The sequence below is a fragment of the Daktulosphaira vitifoliae genome, unplaced genomic scaffold (genome assembly GCF_025091365.1).
Source record: "Daktulosphaira vitifoliae isolate Bord-2020 unplaced genomic scaffold, ASM2509136v1 Scaffold_4, whole genome shotgun sequence".
Classification (NCBI taxonomy): domain Eukaryota; kingdom Metazoa; phylum Arthropoda; class Insecta; order Hemiptera; family Phylloxeridae; genus Daktulosphaira; species Daktulosphaira vitifoliae.
The window spans coordinates 24554895-24581928 of NW_026099575.1; the positions used below are offsets into that span (position 1 = coordinate 24554895).

Sequence of the window (27034 nt, forward strand, 5' to 3'; positions counted from 1 at the left end):
ATTAGAAATAGATTTTTTGCATCATGATAAGGGTAAAAGGGCGTATCTTATGGGTTTGATTGGAACATTCATATTTTTTCTACATTAAATTTAGTCATTATTATAACATGGTTTAAATCTTTGATGAATGAAATTATTTTTTTGAAATATTTCATTTGAGTGGAATTTTTAAAAAATCTACGTGTCATGTGATTTTTTTATATTTAAAATAAAGTTTAACAAAATTTAGTTGGGTTAAAGTTTATTTAACTATAATCTTAACTAATTTTATGAACATATTCAAATCTAACTTTAAATTTTTAGTAAATCTAATTATAAGACAATTATTGATAAGGAAAAATGATATAAAATACTATTAAACAATAAAGTGATATATATATATATACATAGTGGAACGAATCTAACTGACAACTTATATAACTTATAATCGACATAACAATTAATTTTTTTTAATCAATTATTCCAATATAGAACTATATTTAAAGTATGTTTTATGTTATTTTTCGCAATCACAAAAAATATTTTAAAAATTAATTTTTTTATTAAAATTTTTTTTCAGATTTTTAGATAACCATTATATAGATAAGTTTTAAAGAAAAATGTTGATACCAAAAACTTATTTTAATTCAGTAGTTACGTTTATACAGCATTTTGAAGTTTGTTAAATTTTGATTTTTTTTACAATTTTCCTATGGTATCAATGTTAGTCCATATTATGTAAGGTACAGAAGTAAACACTTATTACATTATTTACTAGTAACAGTACACGATTTATTTTCCATGAAAATTATTAACATTTGAATAAACATTTGTAATTGATATTAAAAAACAGTTAGTAGTATAATTCAGATTATTAAAAAAAATTATAGAAACATTGTCTAAAACATGTCGAAATTTTAATTAAAAAGTTCATATATCATAAATTAAAACGTGAATAATAGTGATTGACAATATTTATGATGATGATGATGGTTTAAGCCATATATACAATTAATTAAAGCTTATATAATATACTTTATTTTGAAAAAAAATAATTTGACCTCTGGACTTGTCTTCATAGTGAAAACGAACATCAAAGTTAAAGAAAAACGTACAATATCTGTGAATTAATTCTCGATTTTATATTTTATATTATTAAATTTATATTGCTATAACTTACGGAAAAATGTATAATGTTTTTAAAATCAGTTTGTACAAAAAAAAAAAATTATTCTAAAGACGTTCAAAAAATTTAATTATTTTTTAACTAACATTTTTGATAACTTAAATTTGTTACCAACTAAAGAAGTATAAGGATTTAAGCTTTTTTTTTTTTAAATACAACATATAAAAATCATGCGAAAAAAGGAAAAAATTCTTTAGCATTAATAATTTTGACTTAAACGAAAAATATCATATCACAAACAAGCTAAACCGACAGTATAGTTACGACCACAAGTCTGTAACTGTCGCCCTGAAGATGGAATCTGCAACGAGTCCGAAATGTCAGCTCATAACTGAAAAGTGGATACATCCGTAAACATTTCAAGCAATACGATAATCTACGAAAACTTCAAAGTATTCATATTTACAGTACTTCATTAATTTAAAAATTCGATGTAGTATAATGAGTTCTGTTATAAATAACGTACATTAAAATAATTATTTTTAAAATGTAAGTAAATAAATTGAAAGCTAAATTTAAAAAAAATGTACATTTTTTTCATAAATCATTTATATTCCTACTTAAAATAAATATCAAAAACAATTAAATAATGATATTAAACTATATGTGGATACAAAATTTTGTCTCCATTGATTTTAATTTAAGAAGATTTAATATTATTCAATTACAATTTCTTTTGTGAAAAATATGAATTGTTGTTTTGTATTGATCGTTATTTTAATTCAATTACTATCATCAAATTTTGTTTTATCCGAGTTAAACGAACATGAAAAAATTAAGATTCTTAATGAAATACTTGTGAATGTAAATGCATGGGGAAAATTCAAGAGTATAAAAGTTAAACATGTAATTAACAGTAAAAAGAATATTTTCACAGTTGATAATATTTTTGATAATGTTGAATACAAATTATACATAGATCAGCACAATATAGAATTTGTTGAAATGCCTGACGAACTACGTAAGTCAAAATATTTGCATGTTAATTCAGCAAATTTTGTAATAAAAGTTAACTTGATTTTTGAATTCGTAAAGTGTAAGTGTTGGGAACAAATTAAGTTAACTAATCGATTTTTGTCTTACATGACAAGTGATTATAAGACAATATATGATGAAGAATTAATAATGCCCTACCCAAAAAAGAGCTTAAAAATAAAGAGTTTGCTTATTATAAAAATCAAGGAATATAAAGAATTAGCGCGTAAACTTTACAATTATATATCTTTTTTAAAAAGTTTATTTCCTGAAGGCCTAAATGAAGTAAGAGCTACAGACCCATTTTTTTCAAAACTATTGCCCATAATAAATATGCCATTACCAGAAGGTGATGATTTTGCAATTGATTTGAACGTAATATTAAACAAATCATTTTCGGACATTTCTAATTATTCAAGGAATTTGTGTGTTTATTCAGACAAAATTTCTCGCCTGCAAACATTTAACAAAAATTACAAAAAATATGGGTATTCTACAAAATATAAGAATGGCTTTTCAGAATATATGAGTGCACTCTTCGATTTTTATGCAAAACAAACTTATGATTTGTTTTCAAAATTATCATTAAGTAAAAAATTAGAATAACGCATAAGACGGAATTAAAAATTATTAATATTTAAAATTTTATTTACACTTCCATATGTATTTTAGTCTTTTGTCGGATAAATCAATAATTGTTTTTTTCTCACACCTGTAATTTTATGTAAAATTATTTTTTAAAACTAGCTACTTGATTTCTCTTAAAATAATAATTAAGTTAAAATTATTATAATTAAAAACAATAATGTTGATGTCTTTATTACATATTAGAGATGAATTGAAAAAATACTTGATGATTAATAAATCGAGAAATATATGAAATTAAAAATGCCAAATTAAGTTTTCATAATAGTTGTTATTTTAGAGAAATCGAGTGACTTATATTAATAGATTATATATTGTTACTTTAAAAAGTATAAAATTTGATGCAATCTATTTAAAATATTAAATTTTTTGTTTGTAAGTTTATTTGTAGATTTTTAAATATTATTTACTTAATACTTTGTTGATTAAATATGCGTTTCCTAGTTATTATAATAGTAAGTATTACATCGATTTGGCTTATGTCGGCATAATTACTTAAATAGGCACTGTATGTTATTTGTCTTACAAATATCATTAAAAGAAATTAGTTCGATGAGAGTTGAGAACAAGTGGCAACAAACACATAAAAAAAACTCATCATTGAAAAATTAATACCTTCTCAGTTTCGTATCGAAACTAAAAAAACTGAACTAGCACGCTTTTACAATATCATGTAATCACAAATCTTTAAAAATATTTTCAATTGAGTTATTATTTTTAAAAGAATTTTTCTTGTGTTTGATATTCAAAATTAACAATTTATCTAAGTTTTTTGCTATTTGAGAAATAATTTATGAGTTAAGATAGTTTTTAAGCTGTAAATATTTAAAAACTGACATAAATTAATATTTTTTAACAAAAAAAAATTTTTTTTCATTACAAATTTTGATTTTAATGAGTAAAGTGAGGTAACGTTAACGAACATTTTTTTTTGCAATGTTATTATAATCTTAACTACCTAATCACAATAAACAATCATATAATAAGAAAATTAATTACTCTGTTAAATTTTAATGGGGTATACATAAATAGAATTAATTTTTATTGACGTGGAGAATTACAGTGCATTATTATCACTATGGGAACTAAGTTCATCGTGTGATCGGTAAAACACCTTTTTTAGGTGTAAAAATACTTAGGATTGTAAAATGCTACGTTAAAATCTAAATTTAACCATTAATCATACAAGAGTTGTACAGAAATCATTATGTCATTTATTTAAATATTGTATTCTCAATATTGTCTCGATAATGTTTAAATAATGATTTCTACAATGTTTCATCGTAAAAAACACCACCAGAAAGTAAAAAGGCTCAACTCCGAAGTTCAGGTTAGTCAATTATGTCTCGGTAAATGTCTAAAACTCGTCTTGACTTTATAGTTTCCTTTATATGTTTAAAGTTATTTTTATTTTTCCACTATGATTTAGTATGACTGTGTCATAATTATGTCTACTAAAAAAGTTTTAAGACTCTAAATTTATTTAAATGCGAATGTATATTACTATAACAACTACTGAGAAATTACTCATCGTCATCGTATAACGTTCAGTTTATATGTACACACACGGAAATTCGCGTGTTACTTGGAATGAATATCGCAGGAATTTTTATTTTTTAAATGTTCGATAGTTTCGCGGTAAAAATATTAAAGCGCTCAGTATTAGTTTGTTAAACATCTCCAAATTACATATGCTTTGTGACAAAATTGGTATCTATTCAAATACAGTAATTATTTGACGACGAAGTAACCTTATCTTTAAGTATTTTTTTGAGCGTTTATGTTTTCATAAAATTAAACTAAAATGTTTGTCGATGACCAAGATGTCAAAGAAATTGATGTTGACTGGACTTCTTTATCGTTAAGTGAAGCACTTCAAGTAAGTCTCGCCCCAATTTGAAGGTTTTGCTATTAATTGCATTGATTTTATGTAAATTAACACATATTTTTATATATACTTATTAGTAATAAATGCTTAAATTAATTTTGGTAACAATTTTTTTAATAGGCATAAGTTTATAGTACTTCAATAAATGAAATAATTTCTTTATAATTTTACAAAAAATAAAAATAACTGATAATAAACTATTTGAAGGACATAAAATTTAATTTTTTTTTGAGAGAAATTTTTAATAACAGTTAACTCTAAAAAATAGTTTATTTTTGCAATTAAATTTTTTTTATTGTATTTTAGAGGCGAAGGGAAGAATGCGAGCGAAAAGCAAGAAGAGGGGAAATGGACCCTCGGTTAGAATTTACTTTTCAATTGCTCATCGATAGTACTGAACTGACTAGGAGCTCAGTAATGGACTATGTATTCGAATCAAACATGGTAAATACTTTTATTTTTATTAAATAAATTTTATTTAATAGTTATAATAATATTTATTGTTCACAGTTAGATAAGATAAATGAATTATTTTTACCTAATGGCCAATCAAAATTGATGTGGTTTTATCAAGAGGTAGAAGTTAGTGATTCTGAATCTTTTGAAATGGTAATATTAACACCTTTGTAAAACTTATTCTATTTTTTACCAATCAATTTTTTTAGATACAATTAAAGCCTTCGACTAGTAGAGCAATACAACAACGTCCAAATGTAGTATCAAAACCGAAAAAGAAAAAGCTTTTCCTTACAAATGGTTGGGAAGTTGGGTTAACTGGTATTTGTATTTATATTATTCGATTAAATACAACAAAACAGTTACCCGAAGAAGGATTTCACAAAGATTTGATTTGTGGCACGTTAGATGCAGAAAAAAAAGGTTTAGTGAAAAGTATTGCTCGAATAATTGAATATGTTTTTATACCAGCATTGGCTATAACACAAGCAGACGAAGAGCACTCTGAGGATGATCAGAATTGTCCGTTAATTAAAAGTCAATTGCTACCAGAACTTCGATCATTTTGTAGTTCTTTGAAAGGTAACACATGAAAATTGTTTTTTTTTTTTATAGAAACAAGTTGATATAAAATTTAATTATAGTATGTGAAGAAGTTTGTGATCAACCTAACATATTTGATGATGGAATAAACTTGCTATCAAAAGTTCCATCATATAAAGAAGCCATGCAATTAGCTAAAAATAGAGATGAAATTGTTGCGTTAGAAAAACGTGTTTTAAACTGGACTAGAAGGATCCGTGAAGTAGTTTAAATTTTTAAAATTAAACTTTCATGTTACCAAAATAAATGTTTTTACTTTTTATAATAGATATTACTGGAAGACGAAAAATTGCAATATGAAAGTGATATAAGTGGACCGCAAGATGAGTTAGAGTATTGGAAAAAGAGAGGAGCTCAATTTTCTCAAATAGCTACTAACCTTGCTTGGGATGAAGTGAGTAAATTTTTTTTTTCTGAATTATATTTGAATGTAAATTATTTTTAAGGTAGTTATGACCATTTGTTGTTTACAACTATCTCGATCGCGGATGGTGGATAGGTGGCGACGTACTGATAACCATTTAACATTGTGTTATAATGAAGCAAAAGACAATTCTAAATATATTCAAGCATTAGAAAAATGTTGTCATTCATTGTATCTAGATAACCCGGTCAAAATGAGGAACTCTTTGGTCCGTATGTTACAAACAGTACGACTTATTCATGACGTATCAATGTTCTATAATACAACTGAACAAATATCATCACTTATGGTTAAAGTAATTATACCCTAAATTATTAATGGGCAATTCAAATAATGCTAAAAATTCAACCAATGTATTTAATGAAATAGATAACAAATCAAATGATTGAAAGTTGTAAACAGCATATTACAAACAGAAATAAAGATACTATCTGGTCTCAAGATAGAAGTTATTTAATGACTAAATTAAATGAATGTATCATGTTAAATAGACTATATCATTATACATACGAGCGAGTGAAAATTCATCGCGGCGCAGGAAGACAATTTAGTTTTTCAGAAAATTATGTTTTTGGAAAATTTGACTTGTTTTGTAATCGTCTTGGAAAAATTTTGACTTTATTCGATACAGTTGATGATTATACCGGATTGTTTGAACGACGTTTGGAAGGATTATTATTTGGTGATGGTGAGTTAAAATCATGAACTAATGTTAAATATTTCAAAATAATTATTTTTTTTATATTTTATTTTAGCACTAGATAATGCTATAAGAACGTTTGAAGAAGCAAAGTTAGTGGTAATGAACAAAGGATATGACTACTTAGATCAAAAGAACAAAGAGTTTGAACATGATTATGTGACATTTTTTGCATTGGTTGAATCGTTGAAAGACAGTTTGGCTCATATAATTGAAACTAATTTTAACTCAGTTTGGGAAACAGGACAGGGTATTAAATTTCTTGATAAATTTGAAAAGGTAAATTTTAACTTACGAGCACTGTTAAATATGATTTAACTTTATACCTCATCTTATTGAATAGATTTCTACTAAAATACCAGTGACAAAAATGGACATAAAATACACTAGAGTACTAAAATATTGTGAATCACAAATTGACGGATCACTAAAATTATTTAAAAAGAAAAAAGGTAAACCACCTGTGCCCAAAAATTTTCCTCCTTTATCAGGTAAATAAAATGATAAAATTTACAATTTTTTTATATTTGAATAAATTTTGATGTATTTATTAGGGCGTATTATATGGGCAAGATCATTAAGACAGCGTTTATGTTATCTTATGGATGAGGCCAATAGTCATCCGGTTTTAAAAATAATGCCAGAAATGAGTGATGTTCAAAAAAAATTTTCTTCTATGTCACTAGCTTTACTAAATTACGAAGACGAAATAAAGTCAATTTGGATGAACCATAATGTACTACTCTATTTACATTATCTTTATAATTATTAACGATAAAAATATTTGTAGGTTAAAGTAATAGACTATTGTTTAGTAAAATATTTGTTGAAGTTTAACAGCAAGACTAATATGGTATACGTAAATTTTGACTCAAGAATACATCTATTAATATTAGAATCAAGTTGTATGCTGAAAATGGATATACAAGTTCCAATACTAACTAAAGCAATTTACTTTAAAAGGGATCATTTTACTCTAATTTGTGATTCATTACAGGCAAGTTTATCGAAAAACTTAATTTATTTATACATTATATATATATATATATATCTTTTGTAGTGTATGTTAAATAAGATTCAAAAAGTTGCAAGCAGTGTAAATATGGACGTGAGACCACTTTTTGTAACTCAGCTTGTTTGGCTTCTTGACCTCTTGACACCTGGCTTACAAAAACTAGATTGGACTAGTGCGGGATGGAAAACATTTGTAGATGAAACTAATGCAGCAACAGATAAATTACAAATATTAGTTACAAGGTAAGTTATATTACAATGTAACTACTTTTTTAGTTATTTTCAATAAGAACGAATAAATTCAGTAATTTCATTTTACTGTAATTTAAGAGTTCACGATGTTTACAAAAACAGAATTCTTCAAGTACTTTTGTCAATACAAAACATTACATTGTATACATTTCCAGAAGAAGATATTACATGGACAATGGAAGAATTTTTAGAAAAAATTCATGAAACCTGCCGACAGGCTGCTATTGTAATATTAGAATTTTTTTATGTTATGCGCTGATACAAATAATAAAAATAATTTTTGAATAAAAAAGGAATTGAATCGAAAGAGTTTACTCGTTGAAGAAGCTGTTGAAGAAGTCTTAAACCTTGTTCAAAAAGCTAATAGTGATGTGACTATTCCAAAATTAGAAAATGAGTTCGTTCAAAAAGGAAAACAAGGTAAGTTTGTTTAAGTTAAATAATTTTTAAGCTAGAAGAGTTTAATAAAAATTGCGTTATAACTAAAAAATATTTTATTTAGATACTGTAGATGTCTCTAAACAAGACGGTGGTGACAATCAACAGGATTGGAGTACAGTGTGTGAGTTTTTTGACAATCCATTTGTTCTAGCTGCTTATGAGTTACCACCATCAGTTTATACTCTAGCAAATAATGCAATTAAAGAAATGAGACGATTTTATAGTAGAAAAGTAGTCGATGCTCTTATAAAAATAACAAAGCAATCTTTAGATGTTTTAAGAAAAAAGTTTTCACAAGATTCAAGTAACTATTAAATGTTAAGAAAAACATTGATCTACATAAAATTTTCATCAGAGACGAAAATATATTTTTCTAAGCCAATTTTTGCAAATTTTTAAATCTGAAATTAGATTTTTTCTAGTTTTGAGATAAATAATAATTAGTTAAAAACGCATACAAAATAATAACATTTTATATATTTGTAAGAAAAACGATTACTTTTTCTTATGTTTTGAACACCGATCAGGTCCACTAGATGGCATAATGGTCGGTGTTCATGTTAGGTGAAAAACATGAGTTTTATCATTAACCTCTATAAAATTAAAAATGTATTGTAATATAATTTATCTATTTTAAAAATCAAATCTTTATATAAAATATTAATAATTGTTGTAATAATTAATAGCATAAAATATTGTTTCTGATACTTTTCTTTTAGGTGAGTAAAATTGTAAATAGCTTGTACATAATATTAATAAAATTCTGATACTTTTCTTTTAGCAACAATTTTATTGCAATTAGTTATTTAATCAAGAATTGATAAACATTATAAAACAATATTTTAACTATGGAGAAATTAAGATTTGATTTTTCGGTAAAACCGACAGATGAGGGAAAATCAAATGNTAAAATTTTTATTGATTTTGATTTTTAATAATAGGAATTCATGCCAAAGTCGAATACTTAACCATAACTTTTTGACTCAACTTAAAAGTTCAAAATTGAAATCATTAAATAGAAAATTTTATCAGAATTTAAAAAATAGTATTGTTTAGTATGATGACATCCTATAAAAGTTCCTAATATTATGTTAGTAACTTTTGGTATTTAAAAATATGTTGCAATTGAAATATTCATAACTTAATTAATATTTTAATTATTAAATAATGACAAAATTAATATAACAAATATTTATGTTTGATTATAAGTTACGTATGAATAATCAATAAATATATTTTAATTAAAAATAAGTTGAAAAAGTTCTACTTTCTATATGCATATTTAAGTTTTGAATCACCGCTGTATAAAGGGGAATGGTCCGATTAAAAAAAAAAGTATAACGAATGAAAGAAATATATAAATAGTATTTGTCTTAAAAAAATTGTATTGACCCATACATTTTTCAAAAAGTTTTAGATATATAAAGTTAAAAATGTAAAATATAAATCAAGAATTTTAATACAAAAATAGCATACGGTAGCCATTTTCACCATGAAGACAAAATAAAGTCCGAAAGTTTTTTTTTTAATATTGAAGTATACTACATAAGCTTTAATTTAAGATATATATAAAAGTGTCAGAATTTCCGGAACACTTTTACAAGTTAATTTTTTGTGAAATAATTATCATTTTAAATATCCCCGGAGAACAGTTAAAGGGTTTGATTTATGAAAAAAATATAAAAAATGATAAGTAAATACCTTATGTATCTATAAAAAAAAATTTAATTGATTTGGTCATTTTTAAAAAAAATATGGTAGTTTTAAGTAAAAAAAAAAATTGAAAAAATGTCGAAATTAGCGATTTTTAAATTTGTAATTTTTTGGAGATTTCCCCCATTTACGGGGAACCAGGGAAATTTGTTCAAGTTTTGAGGATAATCTCTTCGATTAGATACGATTTGTGATCTTTTGACATATCGTTGAAAGAAATCGGTTCGATGAGAGCTGAGAAAAAGTGATAGTATCAGACACAAAAAAAAAAAAAACAGTAAAATTAACACCTTCTCAGCTTAGCATCAAAGCTATTAAGTTATGGCAAAAAGTAAAACTTTATTTTTTTTATAGATTTTCGTAAAATTTTCGTAAAAATCTAATTGCAGACTTTAATTTATTTCAAAAAATTGATTTTAAAATGTATACTTTCGTTCTAATGATTAAAAAGATGTTTTATTTCGTAGACTAGTGACATTAAATATCTGTAATACGTGTTTTTTATGTTAAAAGGAGAGTCACCTGTTTTTGAAGTTCATGCCATATTGATGATTCCTTCAATTGTTATTCGACCAGGTATTAGTGAACTACAAGATTTAATGATCCAAACTGGAAGAATAATGATAGGGGTAGCGAAAGGAGTTGGTCAATGGACTGGAAATAAAAAAACAAAGGTATAGTTCACTAATGGTAATACATCTATGCTATTAATTATGACATATTAAATTATACATACAAAAATAAAATTAAGCTTTTTATAATACACTAAGAAAATTTGTACACCTTTAATATGATACCTATAGTATGTTTTATACATTTATAATTTGTGTTTTGTCACTTGTGTTGTCCACGTGTTTGTCTTCGTGTGCGCGTCTCGTTTGTTTTTCTGACAACAGGTTTTAGCAGAAAAGCATTGGAAACAGTTAGCAAAAGACTGTACGCTGCGTGATGAAACAAGTTATTCTAAAATTATTATTTCTAATATGGAACAGAGTCTTGGTACTGCATCAGTTGTTCAGGAAGATACTCGATCAAGACGACGGAGATTGTATAGGTTGGCATCCGAGAAAAAACCCACAATTCCAATCATACAAAGAAACTTTTATTTATATGTATCAGAAAATAAAGAAGTTGTAAAAGCTTTTTCATTACTTTCGACGTGTGTACAGCCTTTAAAACCGGTAAAATATTCTTTATAAAATTATAAAGAATTATAAAATATAACTCTATATGTTTTTAACTTTGTAGGGTTTTCAAGATTTTTTAAGTATATGGGCTCCTTATAAATCCCTATGGAAAAATAATTTGTCTGAAAGGAAAGATTTGTCCACTGTATCATTGATAGATTCTGAGGTTTATCTACAAAAAAATTGTGATCTTCTTGAACTTTTAAGATTAGAGCCAGATACTTTTAAATTAGGATCATGTGTTTTAATATCTATTGGTATGTGACAAATTAAAAAATAAATATTTTATATTTTTATATTATTGACTTGAATTTTAGAAAAACTGAAGTATGGTTTGACAATAGAAGTAAAATCGTGTAATCGTCACATAGGTCAACTTTTGCGAAAAAAATATCATCGCGAAATGGATTATGTATATGCAGTTATGAATGAGATGGAAAGAAAACTAGAAAGACCAATTAGAGATCTTGATGACATTCGAATGGTGATAGAAACATTAAAAAAAATTAGAGAAAATGAGGTGGATATGGAGCTAAAAATTGAGCCAATTGAAGAAGCATTTAACATTTTGACTCGTTATGACTTACCAGTTGATAAAGAAGAATTAGAACAAGTTGATAACATACGTTATTGTTGGCAAAAAGTTCTATCACGTGCAATGGATATGAATTTGTACTTATTAGATTCACAACCACAATTGCAAAAAGAATTAGCTGAAAATTTGAAACATTTTAAACTAGATTGTGTACAGTATTGTCACGAATATAGGACACTAGGTCCAATGGTGCCAGGTCTATCGCCGAGAGAAGCCTCAGACCGACTTATAATGTTTCAAGTAATAAAATGAACATTCAGTTTTTATTTTATACTTATATCTTTTTAATAATAAATAAAATAATGTATTTTAAATTTTATTATTTTAATGTATTTTAAGAAACAAAATAACACAGGATAAAAAAAAATATATCTACGATTTAAAATATAATTTTTTAATATAACTACTAATTAGTAATTAAGTAATAATTACATACATTAAAATTGAAACAAATTTTTTTTTCTTAAAATTCTTCAAAATTTGTTTTAATCATATTATCATAGCGTTTATGAAAATTGAGACTGCTGTACAGGTTTAATTATTTCTTGGCGTAAAAATTAGATTATAATACTCAATTATGAAAAAATTAAACTGAACTTTATATTATAACTTTTATTTGTATTTAACTATCTTATATTTATATTTAGTTATAAACTTATAACAATTATATAAATTCTTTAATATTTTTTATGAATTTTTATGTGTTTAATTATCTTTTAATTACTAATTACTAGCTATCGCATAAACTAGATATGATAAATAATTCTATATTTGATACATCCAAATATAAAGTCTTAGGAAATTGGTTTTTTCTGATAACTATTTAAATAGAAGATAAAAGTAGTAGCTCTTTTATTAAAATTAAACTAATACATCGTTGAATTCAATTATACAGAATCGTTTTGATGGAATGTGGCGTCGTTTACAGTCATATCAAAGTGGAGAAGAATTATTTGGTTTAGAGATAACAGAATATCCCGAACTTATTCAAATACGCAAGGAGTTAAATCTTCTTCAAAAGCTCTATAAATTATACAACGATGTTATAGATAGAGTTAGTAGTTATTATGATATACCTTGGGGTGATGTTAATATAGAACAAATTAATAATGAGTTAATGGAATTCCAAAATCGATGTAGAAAATTGCCAAAAGGATTAAAAGAATGGCCAGCGTTTCATGCTTTAAAAAGAACAATAGATGATTTTAATGATATGTGTCCATTATTAGAATTAATGGCAAATAAAGCAATGAAACACAGACATTGGCAAAGAATAATGCAAATCACGGGTCATAACTTTGATTTGGAAAGTGAAGGATTTTGCCTAAAGAACATATTAGAAGCGCCTTTACTTAAACATAAAGAGGACATTGAAGATATATGTATATCAGCCATGAAAGAAAAGGATATTGAAGCAAAGCTTAGACAAGTAACTAATGAATGGTCTGTACAAGAGTTGACTTTCCTAACATTCAATAACCGCGGAGAATTGTTACTTCGTGGGGATACAACAGCAGAGACAATAGGTCAACTTGAAGATAGTTTGATGATTTTGGGATCACTAATGTCAAATAGGTGAATAAATAAATTAATTGTTCATTTATAATTTATTATTATCTCATTTATATTTAATAGATACAACGCTCCATTTCGAAAACAAATACAACAATGGCTGTATGATTTGTCAAATACTAATGAAATATTAGAACGCTGGCTTTTAGTACAAAATATGTGGGTGTACCTAGAAGCTGTATTTGTTGGTGGTGATATAGCAAAACAGCTTCCTAAAGAAGCAAAGAGGTTTGTTAACTACTTTAAATAATTTATTCAATAATGAATTTATTAAAATTTAATTACTTTTTAAAACTTCAATTAAATTTTACCTAAAAAATTTTAATTCTCTAAGACGTATTTTAAAAAATTATTGAAAAAAATGTATACATGTAATAATTATTAATAACTAACGAATTTATTAATTTTAAATTAAAGACCTAAAATTCATTATTTGGAGTATATTATATTATTCATATTGCATGGAAATTGTTTTATAGATTCAGCAAAATTGATAAGTCGTGGCAAAAAATAATGCAGCGAGCCCATGAGACCCCTAGTGTTGTTATTTGTTGTGTTGGAGATGACATGTTGAAGCAATTACTTCCACATTTACAAGAACAGCTAGAATTATGTCAAAAGTCTCTTAGTGGGTATGTTGTATATTTTTAATTACTATATATTTACTATGCTATTTGTTTTCTATTGTATATATTATTAGGATTTAAATTATCATGTAATTTTTTTCAGTTATTTAGAAAGAAAACGTACAATGTTTCCACGATTTTTTTTTGTATCAGATCCTGCTTTATTAGAGATTTTAGGACAAGCATCAGATTCACATACAATTCAAAACCATTTGCTCTCAATATTTGATAATACAAAAGCAGTGAAATTTCATGAGATTGAATATAATAAAATGACAGCTATTATTTCCACAGAAGGTGAAATTATACCTCTTGAAAGAGCTGTTAGGGCTGAAGGAAGCGTAGAAACATGGCTTACTAGTTTACTACAAACATCTCAACAAACAATTCATTCAATTATCCGATCAGCATATAATCAAATGAATGACTCAAATTTTAGTTTGCTACCGTTTTTAGAAAAAATGCCTGCTCAAGTTTGTAGAACAACTTAATTTTTTAGATGACTAAAGAAAATCATTTTTCAAAATAATTTTTTTTATCAGATTGGAATTTTAGGTATTCAAATGATATGGACTCGAGACTCAGAGATAGCTTTAGTCCATGCTAGATCAGATAGAAAGAAAATGCATGACACGAATAACAGATTTCTAGAGCTTTTGAATACTTTAATTGATCAAACTACAAGAGATCTTACACGTATTGAACGTACAAAATTTGAAACTTTAATAACCATTCACGTTCATCAAAGGGATATATTCGACATCTTGGTACTATTTTTTTAAATAATATTTATACATTTTCCAGTTTAGCTAGATAATTTATAAAATAAAATCTATGATAAGATTTTAATAATTCTATTAAATTGTTTAGTGTCGTCTTAGTGTCAAATCTGTCAACGATTTTGAATGGCTAAAACAATGCAGATTTTATTTTAAGGAAGACTTAGACAAAACTTGGATATCTATAACTGATGTTATTTTTAACTATCAAAATGAATATTTAGGGTGCACCGAAAGACTTGTTATTACTCCTTTAACTGATAGGTCACTGTCAAATTCTTATGAGCGCTTCTAGACATAATAAAAGAATAATATTTTTCTTTTAAATGTTAGATGTTATATAACATTAGCACAAGCTTTGGCTATGAGTATGGGAGGTTCACCATGTGGGCCAGCTGGTACTGGTAAAACAGAAACTGTAAAAGATATGGCCAAAACGTTAGCCAAATATGTGGTAGTATTTAATTGTTCTGATCAAATGGATTACCGTGGATTAGGAAGAATTTACAAAGGTCTTGCTCAATCTGGTACGTGGGGTTGTTTTGACGAGTTCAATAGAATAGAGTTACCCGTGTTATCTGTTGCTGCACAACAAATTGCAGTAGTTCTATCTGCAAAAAAAGAAAAAAAGAAACAGTTCACATTTACAGACGGTGATGTAATCGATTTGTGTCCTGAATTTGGAATATTCATTACAATGGTAAGTACTGGGCATCATACAGAAAATATTGTAAACATTTATTCAATATACTTTTTACAAAGAATCCAGGATATGCTGGTCGTAAAGAACTTCCTGAAAATTTAAAAATACAATTTCGTACTGTGGCAATGATGGTTCCAGATAGACAGATAATCATTCGAGTGAAATTAGCTAGCTGTGGATTTCTTGAAAATATTACTTTAGCTCGAAAATTTTATACGCTTTACAAACTTTGCGAAGAACAATTAACAAAACAAGTTCATTATGATTTCGGGTTGCGAAATATTTTATCAGTACTAAGAACTCTTGGTGCTGCTAAACGTGTCAACAATAAAGATTCTGAAAGCACAATTGTTATGCGAGTTTTACGTGATATGAATCTCTCAAAACTTATTGGTAATTTTATAATAAATAAAAATGATGAAACGTTGCAATTATTAACTGCAACATAAAATAAAGTAATACGAATTTTATTTTATTTTTCATTTTTTAGACGAGGATGAACCATTATTTTTGTCTTTGGTCACTGATTTGTTTCCTAATCAAATGCTAGAAAAAACATCTTATCCTGAGTTGGAGGAAGCTATTGAAAGTCAAGTGGAAGCTGAAGGTTTAATTTATCATTCACCGTGGGTTTTAAAATTGATTCAGGTTAAAGAAAAATTGTATTATTTTATTAAATAACTATTTAATAAAATAACATAATTTTTTGATTTTATCATATATTAGTTGTATGAAACACAGCGTGTAAGACACGGTATAATGACCCTTGGACCAGCAGGATCTGGAAAAACTTGTTGTATACAAATTTTAATGAAAGCATTAACAATATGCGGTGAACAACATAGGTAAGAAATGAATAATGATAAATATTTATTATTGATTATAATAAAATATAACCAATAACTGTTATTAGTTATTTTAATTTTTTGCATAAATGCTTACATAGAGAAATGAGGATGAACCCTAAGGCTATAACGGCGGCTCAGATGTTTGGTCGACTGGATGTTGCTACTAATGACTGGACGGATGGAATATTTTCTGCTATGTGGAGAAAAACGTTGAAATTGAAAAAAACTGAGCATATATGGTTAGTTTTGGATGGGCCGGTAGATAGTATATGGATAGAAAATTTAAATTCTGTGCTGGACGATAATAAAACTCTTACATTAGCAAATGGCGATAGATTAGCTATGTCACCAAATTGTAAAATTATTTTCGAGCCTCATAATATAGATAATGCGTCTCCAGCTACTGTTTCACGTAATGGTATGGTGTATATGAGTTCGTCGGGTTTAGATTGGAATCCTGTAGTTGCTGCTTGGTTAAAGAAAAAAAATAGACGCGAAACAAAACTATTTCGTCGACTTTTTGATAGTACTTTTTCTAATATTTACAATTGGACAACACAAAACCTAAATATGACGATGAATATTTTACAGTGTAACATAATTCAACAAGTGAGTGTTAAATTTTGTCTATAAATTAAAGAATTAAAAAAACCTAATAGTAAAATTAATACCGTCACTGCTTTATATCGAATTTAAAATATGTTTATCATTAATACTATTTAGATACTAATAATATTACAAGGATTAATACCCCAAAAACCAGAAGAAGAAAAAAAGGACGATGAAGACGAATTCAATGATCATGATAGCTCTTCAGAAGAAGGTGAAGAAGATATAACAAATAATCGAATCAAACCAGATGATTTATTGTAAGTAAACTATTATGTCATTAATGTATATCTTACATAAAATTGTTTTTTAGACCAAGTAAAATTCACTTGCAACGTTTATTTGTTTTTTCATTGGTTTGGGGACTGGGAGCTTTATTGGAAACTGCAGATAGATCGAAGTTTCATGCTTATTTGAACAATAATTTTTCTTCCATTTTAGATCTACCATTGTCAAAAATTCAACCGGATGCTGAGATTTTTGATTTTTTTGTTACTGAAGAAGGTATTGGAATATCTATAATTTTTTAAGCATATTGCACTAATATTTATACTTATAAGGTGAATGGGAACATTGGAATACAGCAATGGCTTCAAATGCACAACCTGAAACATCAATTAGTTCTGATTATAGTCAAACATTAGTACCTATTCTTGAAAGTGTTCGAATTACTTATTTGATAAATACAATTGCAAAACAAGAAAATCCAGTATTACTTATCGGAGAACAAGGATCCGGAAAAACTGTTATGATGAAATCATATATGAAGTTTTCTAAGTCTGATGTATATTTAAACAGATCATTTAATTTTTCTTCTGCTACAAGTCCATATCAATTTCAGGTTTAAATAAAAATACATAGAATAATTATAAATTTTTTTGATTAATTATCAATCCTATAAAATTTTAGAAAACTCTTGAAAGTTATGTCGAAAAACGATTAGGGAATACATTTGGTCCACCAGGAGGATTAAAAATGATCGTGTTTATTGACGATATAAATTTACCAGAAGTCAACGAATGGGGTGATCAAATTACAAATGAAATTGTTCGTCAAACAATGGATATGAATGGATTTTATAGTTTAGAAAAACCAGGAGAATTTTATAACTTGAACGATATACTTTTTGTTGGCGCTATGGTTCATCCAGGTAATTAAATAAATCACTATACCCTAGAGTTAAAATATCATAATTGTATCACTATTATTATTATTGTACAATTAAATGGAGAATAGTTTAAATATAATTTTTAACTGGTCGTTGACCAATTTTGTAATACTACTCTTTGATATATTCCATTTAAATTGTATATACATATATTATTGTCATAAAGCACAGATAAAACAGACGTACAATATTTTTGTTTTATAAGAAAATATCGTTATATGACAAAAATTGATTGAGTTAATAAATTGCATTTTTATTTTTAATGATTATTTTTAATCTTGCTATGTAACTTTTCTAATTATTTTAGTTAGAAATATATATATATATATTTTTAGAGATAAATAGTAAAAAATATTCATTTAAAACATTGTGAAAAATAATAATAAATATTAAAAATATATTCAACGAAATAAAAATTTAATAAAAAGTTATAAGTGTTGTCATTTAAATTCAATACACTCTGATATGTTCATAATTTTTTTCAGGAGGTGGTAGAAATGATATTCCTTCTAGACTTAAACGACAATTCAGTATTTTTAATTGCACAATGCCTTCAGATGCTTCTATAGATAAGATATTCCGTATCGTTGGAGAATCACATTATAATGCAAAACGAGGATTTTCTGTAGACATTAGAAATTTGGTTAAAAAGCTCACTCCAATAACTAGAGAGATTTGGCATTGTACTAGGGTATTTATTAAAAAATAAATAACTTTAAAATGAATAATTTTGAATTAATAGTGACGTAATAGTTTTGAAATTATAAATTATGAATAAAACTATTATGGATTTTATTGGTTATAAATCCAATTTTAATCCATTTCGTCTTAATTTGTTTTAAAATTAATAGATGAATATTTATTATAATATAAAACTATTTAAGCATTATTGTTAACTATATTTATTGTTAAAAAATATGCATTGAAAATTCTTACAGCTTAATTTGCTACCTACTCCAGCAAAATTCCATTATGTGTTTAGTTTAAGGGATTTGTCTCGAATATGGCAAGGGATGGTTGGAACATTAAGTACAGTAATTGATTCACCGAAAATATTACTTATGTTATGGAAACATGAAACAACTCGGGTTTTTTCTGACAGGTAATACATTAAAATGAATATATATTACAAAACAATAATTTATCATTTATAAAAATTCTTTATAAATTCAAATTTAATTTATTTAATTTCCACTTGAAATTAAAAGATGAGATATTGTACTTTTAAAAAATATTTTGATTGTTCATATTTTTCTAGATTTACTTCTTTGGCCGACAAAAGTTGGTTTGATGAAGAATTGAAAAATATTGTTGAACTTAGATTAGGCACTCAATATTTTGATATACTTGACTCCGATCCACCTTTTGTTGATTTTATGAGGTATACCAATTATTTTGGTTTTTATACTATCTGTTATTATTATTATAATAGAAGTTTTTTTATGTAAAGAGATGCCCCTGAACCAACTGGCGAAGAAGGAGAAGAAGCTGACATGGAATTACCTAAAGTATATGAACCAGTTATGGAGGAAGCTCAATTAAAAGAGCGATTGGAAATGTTTTTGTCACAATTTAACGAAATGGTTCGTGGGGCTGGAATGGATCTTGTATTCTTCCCAGATGCTATATTTCATCTTGTTAAGGTGATTTAAAAAATCTTTGTTTGATCAATTAAAGTAAATTTTATTCATAAATTTAGATATCTAGAGTTATCAGGCATCCACGTGGGAACGTTATGCTTGTAGGAGTAGGAGGATCTGGTAAACAATCACTTACTAGATTAGCTTCATTTATAGCTGGTTACAAGACGTTCCAAATATCATTAACTCGGTAATTATAGTAATTAGAAGCTGTTTTTATTATTCCGTTGTAATAATAATTTGTTTTTTTTAAGATCATATAACATAACGAATTTTTTGGAAGATCTCAAGTTATTATATAGAACATGTGGTGTTCAAGGTAAAGGAACAACTTTTATTTTTACTGATTTAGACATAAAAGAAGAAGGATTTCTGGAATATTTAAATAATATATTATCATCAGGTATGTACATGTTTAAATTTTTACCTTATAATTTAATTATTATATGTTGTTATTGAATTATATTATAATCTAGGAGGAATTACTAATCTATTCACTAAAGATGAACAATCAGAAATAATTTCTGAATTAACTCCTATTCTAAGAAGGGAAAACATTAAACGAACATTGAATCATGAAATTATTATGGATTATTTTTTGACGAAAACTTGTCAAAATCTTCATATTGTTTTTTGTTTTTCTCCTGTATGGTCTTATTTAAATTTAATTTATTAGAGTGAATATTTGTCACTTATTTTGTAATTATAGGTCGGTGAAAAATTTAGAAATAGAGCTCTCCGTTTCCCTGCATTGGTGTCGGGTTGTACAATTGACTGGTTCCAACCGTGGCCAAAAGATGCTCTTGTACAAGTAGCAGAGCACTTCTTGCAAGATTTTGATATTGAATGTACAACAGAAGTGAAGCGAGAGTTAGTAGATGCTATGGGTACAATACAAGATATTGTCGATCATACGTCCAGGGATTATTATCAACGATTTCGTCGTGCAACTCATGTTACCCCAAAGTCATATTTAAATTTTATCGGTGGATATAAAAGTATATATTATCAAAAACAAAAAGAGCTAGGGGAAGGAGCTCACCGTATGGATACAGGTTTAGCCAAGTTAGAGGAAGCTTCTATTTCAGTAGAACTACTAAAAAAAGACTTAGATATAATGGAACAAGATTTAGCAATTGCTTCTCAAAAAGCAGAAACTGTATGTAAAATAAATTTGTATAAAATATAAAATTCATACTAACAATTCTAAAAATTTAAATAATATAAACATTTACCCTAGGTACTTGTTGAAGTGACCGATCGTGCTAAACAAGCAGAAATTGTGAAAAATCAAGTCATGAAAGTAAAAGTGAAAGCAGAAGCCCTCGTAGATTCCATCGCTAAAGAAAAAGCTATTGCTGAAGAAAAGCTGGAAGCTGCAAGACCTGCATTAGAGGAAGCCGAATCAGCATTAAATACAATAAAACCAGCACATATAGCTACAGTTCGAAAACTTGGAAGGCCTCCCCATTTAATTATGCGAATTATGGATTGTGTTTTAATACTATTTCAAAGAAAAATTCATCCAGTTGTTTGTGATACAACAGTGAAATGTCCTAAACCTTCTTGGCCCGAATCATTAAAGGTATTTATATTTTGTTTAATTATAAGATATATATTTACAATTAATTTATAAAATAATATTTAAATATTAAACTTTAAAATAAACTTATTTACATAGATGATGGCAAGTACAACTTTTTTACTCCAACTACAAAATTATCCAAAAGATACTATCACTAATGAAATGGTTGAGCTATTACAGCCATATTTTGATATGGATGATTATAACATGGATACAGCGAAACGAGTTTGTGGTGATGTAGCAGGATTATTATCATGGACAAAAGCAATGGCATTCTTTCATAGTATTAATAAAGAAGTATTACCATTAAAAGTAAGATTAAAAATATGCTAACTTTTTATTAATTTGTCTAAAGTAAATTATTATCAACATATGATTTATGGAAATTGTAGTAACATAATCCGATGTCCATGATCTGTTCTTTATAAAGCATACTAATTTTTATTTTATTTTTAATTAAGGCAACACAACAAAAACTTAATAATGTAAACCATCATATTTTATTTCTATTTAGGCTAATTTGAAATTACAAGAAGCTAGATTATCTATTGCAATGGATGATTTATCTATGGCTGAGCTTGAATTACATGAGAAAGAAGTTGCATTAAATGAAGTAAAATATCAGTACGATGCTGCTGTTCAAGAAAAGCAAAGGCTTACAGATGCCGCAAATGTTTGTCTAAGAAAAATGACATCAGCAACTGCTTTAATCAATGGCTTGGGAGGAGAAAAAATCAGGTGGACACAACAAAGTAAAGATTTTAAAAAACAACTTGGACGGTAAAAATAACAATTCAGTTTACAATCAATCTAAATGCCATTGTAAATTCTGTTTTTTTATTTATTTTACATAAAATAGGCTTGTTGGAGATGTTTTATTAGCAACTGGATTTTTGTCATATTGCGGGCCTTTTAATCAAGAATTTAGATCAAATTTAGTTCAAAAATGGATGATCATACTAACAACTCAAATAATACCTTTCACAAATAAACTTAATATTACCAATATGTTGGTTGACAATTCAACAGTGAGTATATAAGTTAAGTAAATATATATTATATATAGAAAAAGTGTATTTATGGCAAAAAACAAAATATTTTGAGGTTTCCGAGTGGACTTTACAAGGATTACCTAATGATGAATTATCTGTACAAAATGCTTTAATTGTAACTAAGTCGAGCTCATATCCACTCCTAATTGATCCACAAAATCAAGGAAAAATGTGGATAAAAAATAAAGAATCTTCTAATGAATTACAAATTACATCATTAAATCATAAATACTTCCGGACACATTTAGAAGATTGTTTATCGCTTGGTAGACCTCTATTGATTGAAGATGTCAGTGAAGAACTTGATCCTGTAATTGATAATGTATTAGAGAAGAATTTTATAAAATCGGGTTCAATAGAAAAAGTAATTTTCTTTTGTCGAAAAACTAACAGAAATACATAACAAAAAAATGTTATTACAAAATAATAGAATATTTTGAATATGAATATTTTTATAAGGTTGTAGTTGGTGACAAAGAAACGGATGTTATGCCTGGATTTGTATTATATATAACAACCAAATTACCTAATCCAGCTTACTCGCCTGAGATAAGCGCTAAAACTTCTATAATTGACTTCACTGTTACAATGCAGGGACTTGAAGATCAACTTTTAGGTTACAATATAATTTCATTAATATCGTGTGCTTATTTCATATACCTTTTTCAATATTAATTTAAAGGTAGAGTTATCCTAATGGAAAAATCTGATTTGGAAGCAGAAAGAGTTTTATTGTTTGAATCTGTTTTACAAAACCAACGTTCAATGAAAGAATTTGAAAGTAATTTACTACACAAGTTATCATCTATTCAAGTAAGAATAATTCATATTATTCAATGTAAAATATAATTTTATTTAATTTTTGAAGTTTTAAATCTGTTACATTAATGTTTAAATTATTTGTTATTATTTGATTTGTTCTAGTGTAAAAACCTATGAGAAATTATTTCACTTATTATACGAGGGATTACCAACATAGGTAGCAAATTGATTTTTTATGAAGTCGCTATCATAGATACGTAGAATTTATTGTCAATTCTGTATTGCTAGTAGGTTTATTTGTAATTTTTAACTGACAAAAATGTTTCTTAGGACTACACCATAAGCATATATACAGGGTGATTGACTAACTATGCCTCACGAATTATCTCTGAAAATATAAGAGTTATAAACAATTTTTTTTTTTTAATCATTATGGATCTTTGATGAGCTGTTTCACGAGAAAATTTAAATTTTTACCACCATCCCTTTTGCTTAAAAATAGTGTCAACTTCATATTTTTAAATGGCTACACTATTTTTTTTTTATACCATTAGATTTAGTTTAATAAAAAAAAATGTTTTGTAAAAAAAATATTTTATTTTATTAAATATTAAGCGCTCCATGGCTCTCTAAAGTTTAGGGTTTATTAAAAAAAAATCATTACAGACGAGAACGTTATGGATCGTAAATCGATAAGCGCTACCACTTCTTATCGGCACACTAAATAATAACGATACTATATTTACCCGACTACTGTTTTATTTGTTAAATTCCCTAAACTTTAAATAGTAATATCTCGCTTAGAATTTATTAAAATTGATTTTTTTTTTTTTTGAGAAAATTTTTTTTTATTATTAACAAGATTAAAAAAAAAAAAACTGGGTTGCTATTTGAAAAACTAAAGTTGATATTGATTTAAGGGTTGAGGGATGAAGATTGAATCTTCATTTTTCTTGTCAAGTAGCTCAACAAAGATTTATAACAAATAAAATAATTACATATACGATAATACTAATATTTTTAAAGAAAATTCGTGAGGCATAGTTAGTCAATCACTCTGTATTTATAAAATCATAATTGACAATAATTGCTGCCTATCTGTTAATAGCGACGTCATAAAAAAATAATTATTTACCTATAATTGTAATCCCTTTTAAATTATACATGTATAATAATTCAAAAATTTGAAACTTTAAAGTTTTATATATAATAAACAAATAAAGTTATATTAAGCATACATAAAGTTAACACACATCAGTACAGATCTTACTGAGCTGTATACTTATAATACGTGATCTATCCGCGTTACATACCCATTGTATGTATTAAAATTCGTGTAACTGAATAATAACTTATCCTAAAGTTGTATTTAACCAAGCAAAAGTTTTGTAAAAAAAGTTACACAAAATAATTGCTGAATTAAAAGTTATATAGAATGTTAGAATTTGGTAGGCCACCCTGAATAATAACTATAATAATAATTATCTTCTTCTTATTCCTCGCCTTAATCCCAACTATTTGGGGTTGGCCAATATAATAATAATAATAATAATAGTGAAATTAAATGATTATATATCACCCATTATATCTCTTTATTTATGATTGGATACTCAATAACAATTTATAAATATTTATTAGGGTTCATTGGTGGACGATGAAGATCTTATTCGAGTGCTTCAAGAAACTAAAGCAACATCAGAAGCTGTAAATGCTAAATTAAAAGTTTCAGAGCAAACTGAAATAAAAATTATGAAAGCTCGAGAAGAATTTAGAGCAGTCGCTACGCGCGGGTCAATACTTTATTTTTTGATAGTAGAAATGAGCAATGTAAATGTCATGTATCAAAACTCTCTGAAACAATTTTTAATGTTATTCGATAATTCGATTAATAAATCAGTTAAAAGTTCATTAACTGAAGAACGAATACAAAACATCTTACAGTATCTGACTTTTGAAGTGTGGAAATTTACAATGAGGAGTTTGTATGAGCGGCATAAGCCACTTTTTACTCTTATGTTGGCAATGAAAATTGATTGTTTTAAAAAATTAATTACCCATGAAGAATTCATGACATTTATAAAGGGTATAATAATGTTTCAAGTGTTATTTTTTTTATTTAACAACTATTTTTGTTTTTATATTACTTTAGGTGGGGCTTCATTAGATTTAAATGCGGTAACACCAAAACCTTTCCGTTGGATATTAGATATAACATGGTTAAACTTGGTGGAACTTCACAAGCTAGACGTATTTTCAAATCTTTTAAATAAAGTAATATATCATAATTTTATCAAGTTTTACATATACTTATGATAATAAATTAGAGATGTGGTATGTCACAGTTAATCAATTAGTCGCCGCATTAGCACTGATATTAAACCTCACAGTTTGCTGATGTTTCCCGTATTCGAGAAATTTTACAGGAATTTTTGCAGTGACACTTTCCTTGCTCTTATACGGGTTCCTTCTGCCATAATTAGGTTGCGTTAGATGATAACTGATGTAAAAACTCTGTCAAATCGTAAAATAAAGCCAACCACAAATAGTTAGTATAAAGGTTAAGGGGATTATGAAGATGATGACCTATAATAATTAAGTTTTAATCTCTAATTTAATTTTTTATTTTTGTTGTATGACGTATCAATACAAAATTATCGTTTGTACATAATACCATTGACATTGTACGTCAATTTGACTTATTAAATTTTGTAACGATTTTTGATAGATCAAACAAAATGAAAAAGAATGGCGAATTTGGTATGAAAAAGAAAAGCCAGAAGAAGAAGATATACCTTGTGGATATAATAAATCCCTAGATGTGTTTAGAAAATTGTTATTAATTCGTTCATGGAGTCCCGATAGAACGCTATCACAGTCAAGAAAATACATAATGAGTATATACAAAAAATTGGATTTTTTTAGTTATATTGAATGATATTTAATTTTATTCGTTTTTTTAGATTCCTTAGGATCTGAATATGGAGAAGCATGTATTTTAGATTTAGAAAAAACTTGGGAAGAGTCAGAACCCCAAATACCCTTGGTTTGTCTATTATCAATAGGTTCTGATCCATCTCCTCAAATAACTGCATTAGCCAAATCGAAAGAAATTCGTAAGTGGTTTTTGATTTATTTTGCTGTGATTAAATGGTTACTTTTGTATATATTCAATGTTAACTATCTTACGCTTCATTAGAGTTACGATCCGTCTCTATGGGACAAGGACAAGAAATTCATGCAAGAAATTTAATATCTGACAGCATGAATATTGGAGGCTGGGTATTATTACAAAATATGCATTTATCTCTTCCATTTTGTGCGGAAGCCATGGATGCATTATCAGATTCTGAAGAAATTCATCCAAGTTTTCGAATGTGGATAACAACAGAAGTTCATCCTCATTTTCCAATAGCACTATTACAGGTAAAAACGTGAAATTAAAAACATTTTGTAAAAAATAACTAAGACAAATCAAAAGTTTTTAAGTATTTAATTTTTTTTTTTAATAATTATAATTTTCGTAAATAGATGGCCATTAAATTTACGAATGAACCGCCTCAAGGGATTCGTGCTAGTATGAAAAGAACTTATCAAAATATAAATCAGGTAAATTATGATATACTTTATTTAAT

The 27034-nt window shown here is 26.6% G+C and overlaps 1 protein-coding gene across 5 annotated transcripts in view; it reads left to right on the forward strand.

Annotated features, from left to right (window-relative positions):
- Positions 1-27034, forward strand: part of LOC126903486 (dynein axonemal heavy chain 5) — a 30584-nt gene that overhangs the window by 623 nt on the left and 2927 nt on the right. The window contains exons 1-56 of one of the 5 annotated variants that reach the window (XM_050681657.1): positions 4152-4664; positions 4980-5117; positions 5184-5282; positions 5339-5711; positions 5774-5934; positions 6001-6126; positions 6179-6451; positions 6526-6844; positions 6912-7135; positions 7200-7347; positions 7411-7592; positions 7647-7853; positions 7917-8113; positions 8201-8348; positions 8416-8542; positions 8625-8867; positions 10790-10950; positions 11173-11457; positions 11525-11720; positions 11781-12298; positions 12954-13633; positions 13694-13858; positions 14110-14262; positions 14360-14729; positions 14799-15023; positions 15127-15299; positions 15369-15735; positions 15798-16131; positions 16229-16386; positions 16465-16583; positions 16685-17195; positions 17310-17455; positions 17509-17699; positions 17756-18036; positions 18105-18345; positions 18849-19054; positions 19302-19465; positions 19622-19744; positions 19814-20006; positions 20063-20193; positions 20258-20406; positions 20480-20649; positions 20713-21162; positions 21244-21588; positions 21685-21900; positions 22103-22368; positions 22448-22616; positions 22693-23004; positions 23100-23256; positions 23323-23453; positions 25041-25485; positions 25552-25673; positions 26128-26296; positions 26363-26515; positions 26599-26825; positions 26931-27008. In XM_050681657.1, the coding sequence (XP_050537614.1) occupies positions 4590-4664; positions 4980-5117; positions 5184-5282; positions 5339-5711; positions 5774-5934; positions 6001-6126; positions 6179-6451; positions 6526-6844; positions 6912-7135; positions 7200-7347; positions 7411-7592; positions 7647-7853; positions 7917-8113; positions 8201-8348; positions 8416-8542; positions 8625-8867; positions 10790-10950; positions 11173-11457; positions 11525-11720; positions 11781-12298; positions 12954-13633; positions 13694-13858; positions 14110-14262; positions 14360-14729; positions 14799-15023; positions 15127-15299; positions 15369-15735; positions 15798-16131; positions 16229-16386; positions 16465-16583; positions 16685-17195; positions 17310-17455; positions 17509-17699; positions 17756-18036; positions 18105-18345; positions 18849-19054; positions 19302-19465; positions 19622-19744; positions 19814-20006; positions 20063-20193; positions 20258-20406; positions 20480-20649; positions 20713-21162; positions 21244-21588; positions 21685-21900; positions 22103-22368; positions 22448-22616; positions 22693-23004; positions 23100-23256; positions 23323-23453; positions 25041-25485; positions 25552-25673; positions 26128-26296; positions 26363-26515; positions 26599-26825; positions 26931-27008 (12690 nt within the window). In that variant the 5' untranslated portion in view covers positions 4152-4589. Of the gene's footprint in view, positions 1-4151; positions 4665-4979; positions 5118-5183; positions 5283-5338; positions 5712-5773; positions 5935-6000; positions 6127-6178; positions 6452-6525; positions 6845-6911; positions 7136-7199; positions 7348-7410; positions 7593-7646; positions 7854-7916; positions 8114-8200; positions 8349-8415; positions 8543-8624; positions 8868-10789; positions 10951-11172; positions 11458-11524; positions 11721-11780; positions 12299-12953; positions 13634-13693; positions 13859-14109; positions 14263-14359; positions 14730-14798; positions 15024-15126; positions 15300-15368; positions 15736-15797; positions 16132-16228; positions 16387-16464; positions 16584-16684; positions 17196-17309; positions 17456-17508; positions 17700-17755; positions 18037-18104; positions 18346-18848; positions 19055-19301; positions 19466-19621; positions 19745-19813; positions 20007-20062; positions 20194-20257; positions 20407-20479; positions 20650-20712; positions 21163-21243; positions 21589-21684; positions 21901-22102; positions 22369-22447; positions 22617-22692; positions 23005-23099; positions 23257-23322; positions 23454-25040; positions 25486-25551; positions 25674-26127; positions 26297-26362; positions 26516-26598; positions 26826-26930; positions 27009-27034 lie in introns of those variants that run through there. The other 4 variants (XM_050681659.1, XM_050681658.1, XM_050681660.1 and 1 more) reach the window with 4 other exon arrangements.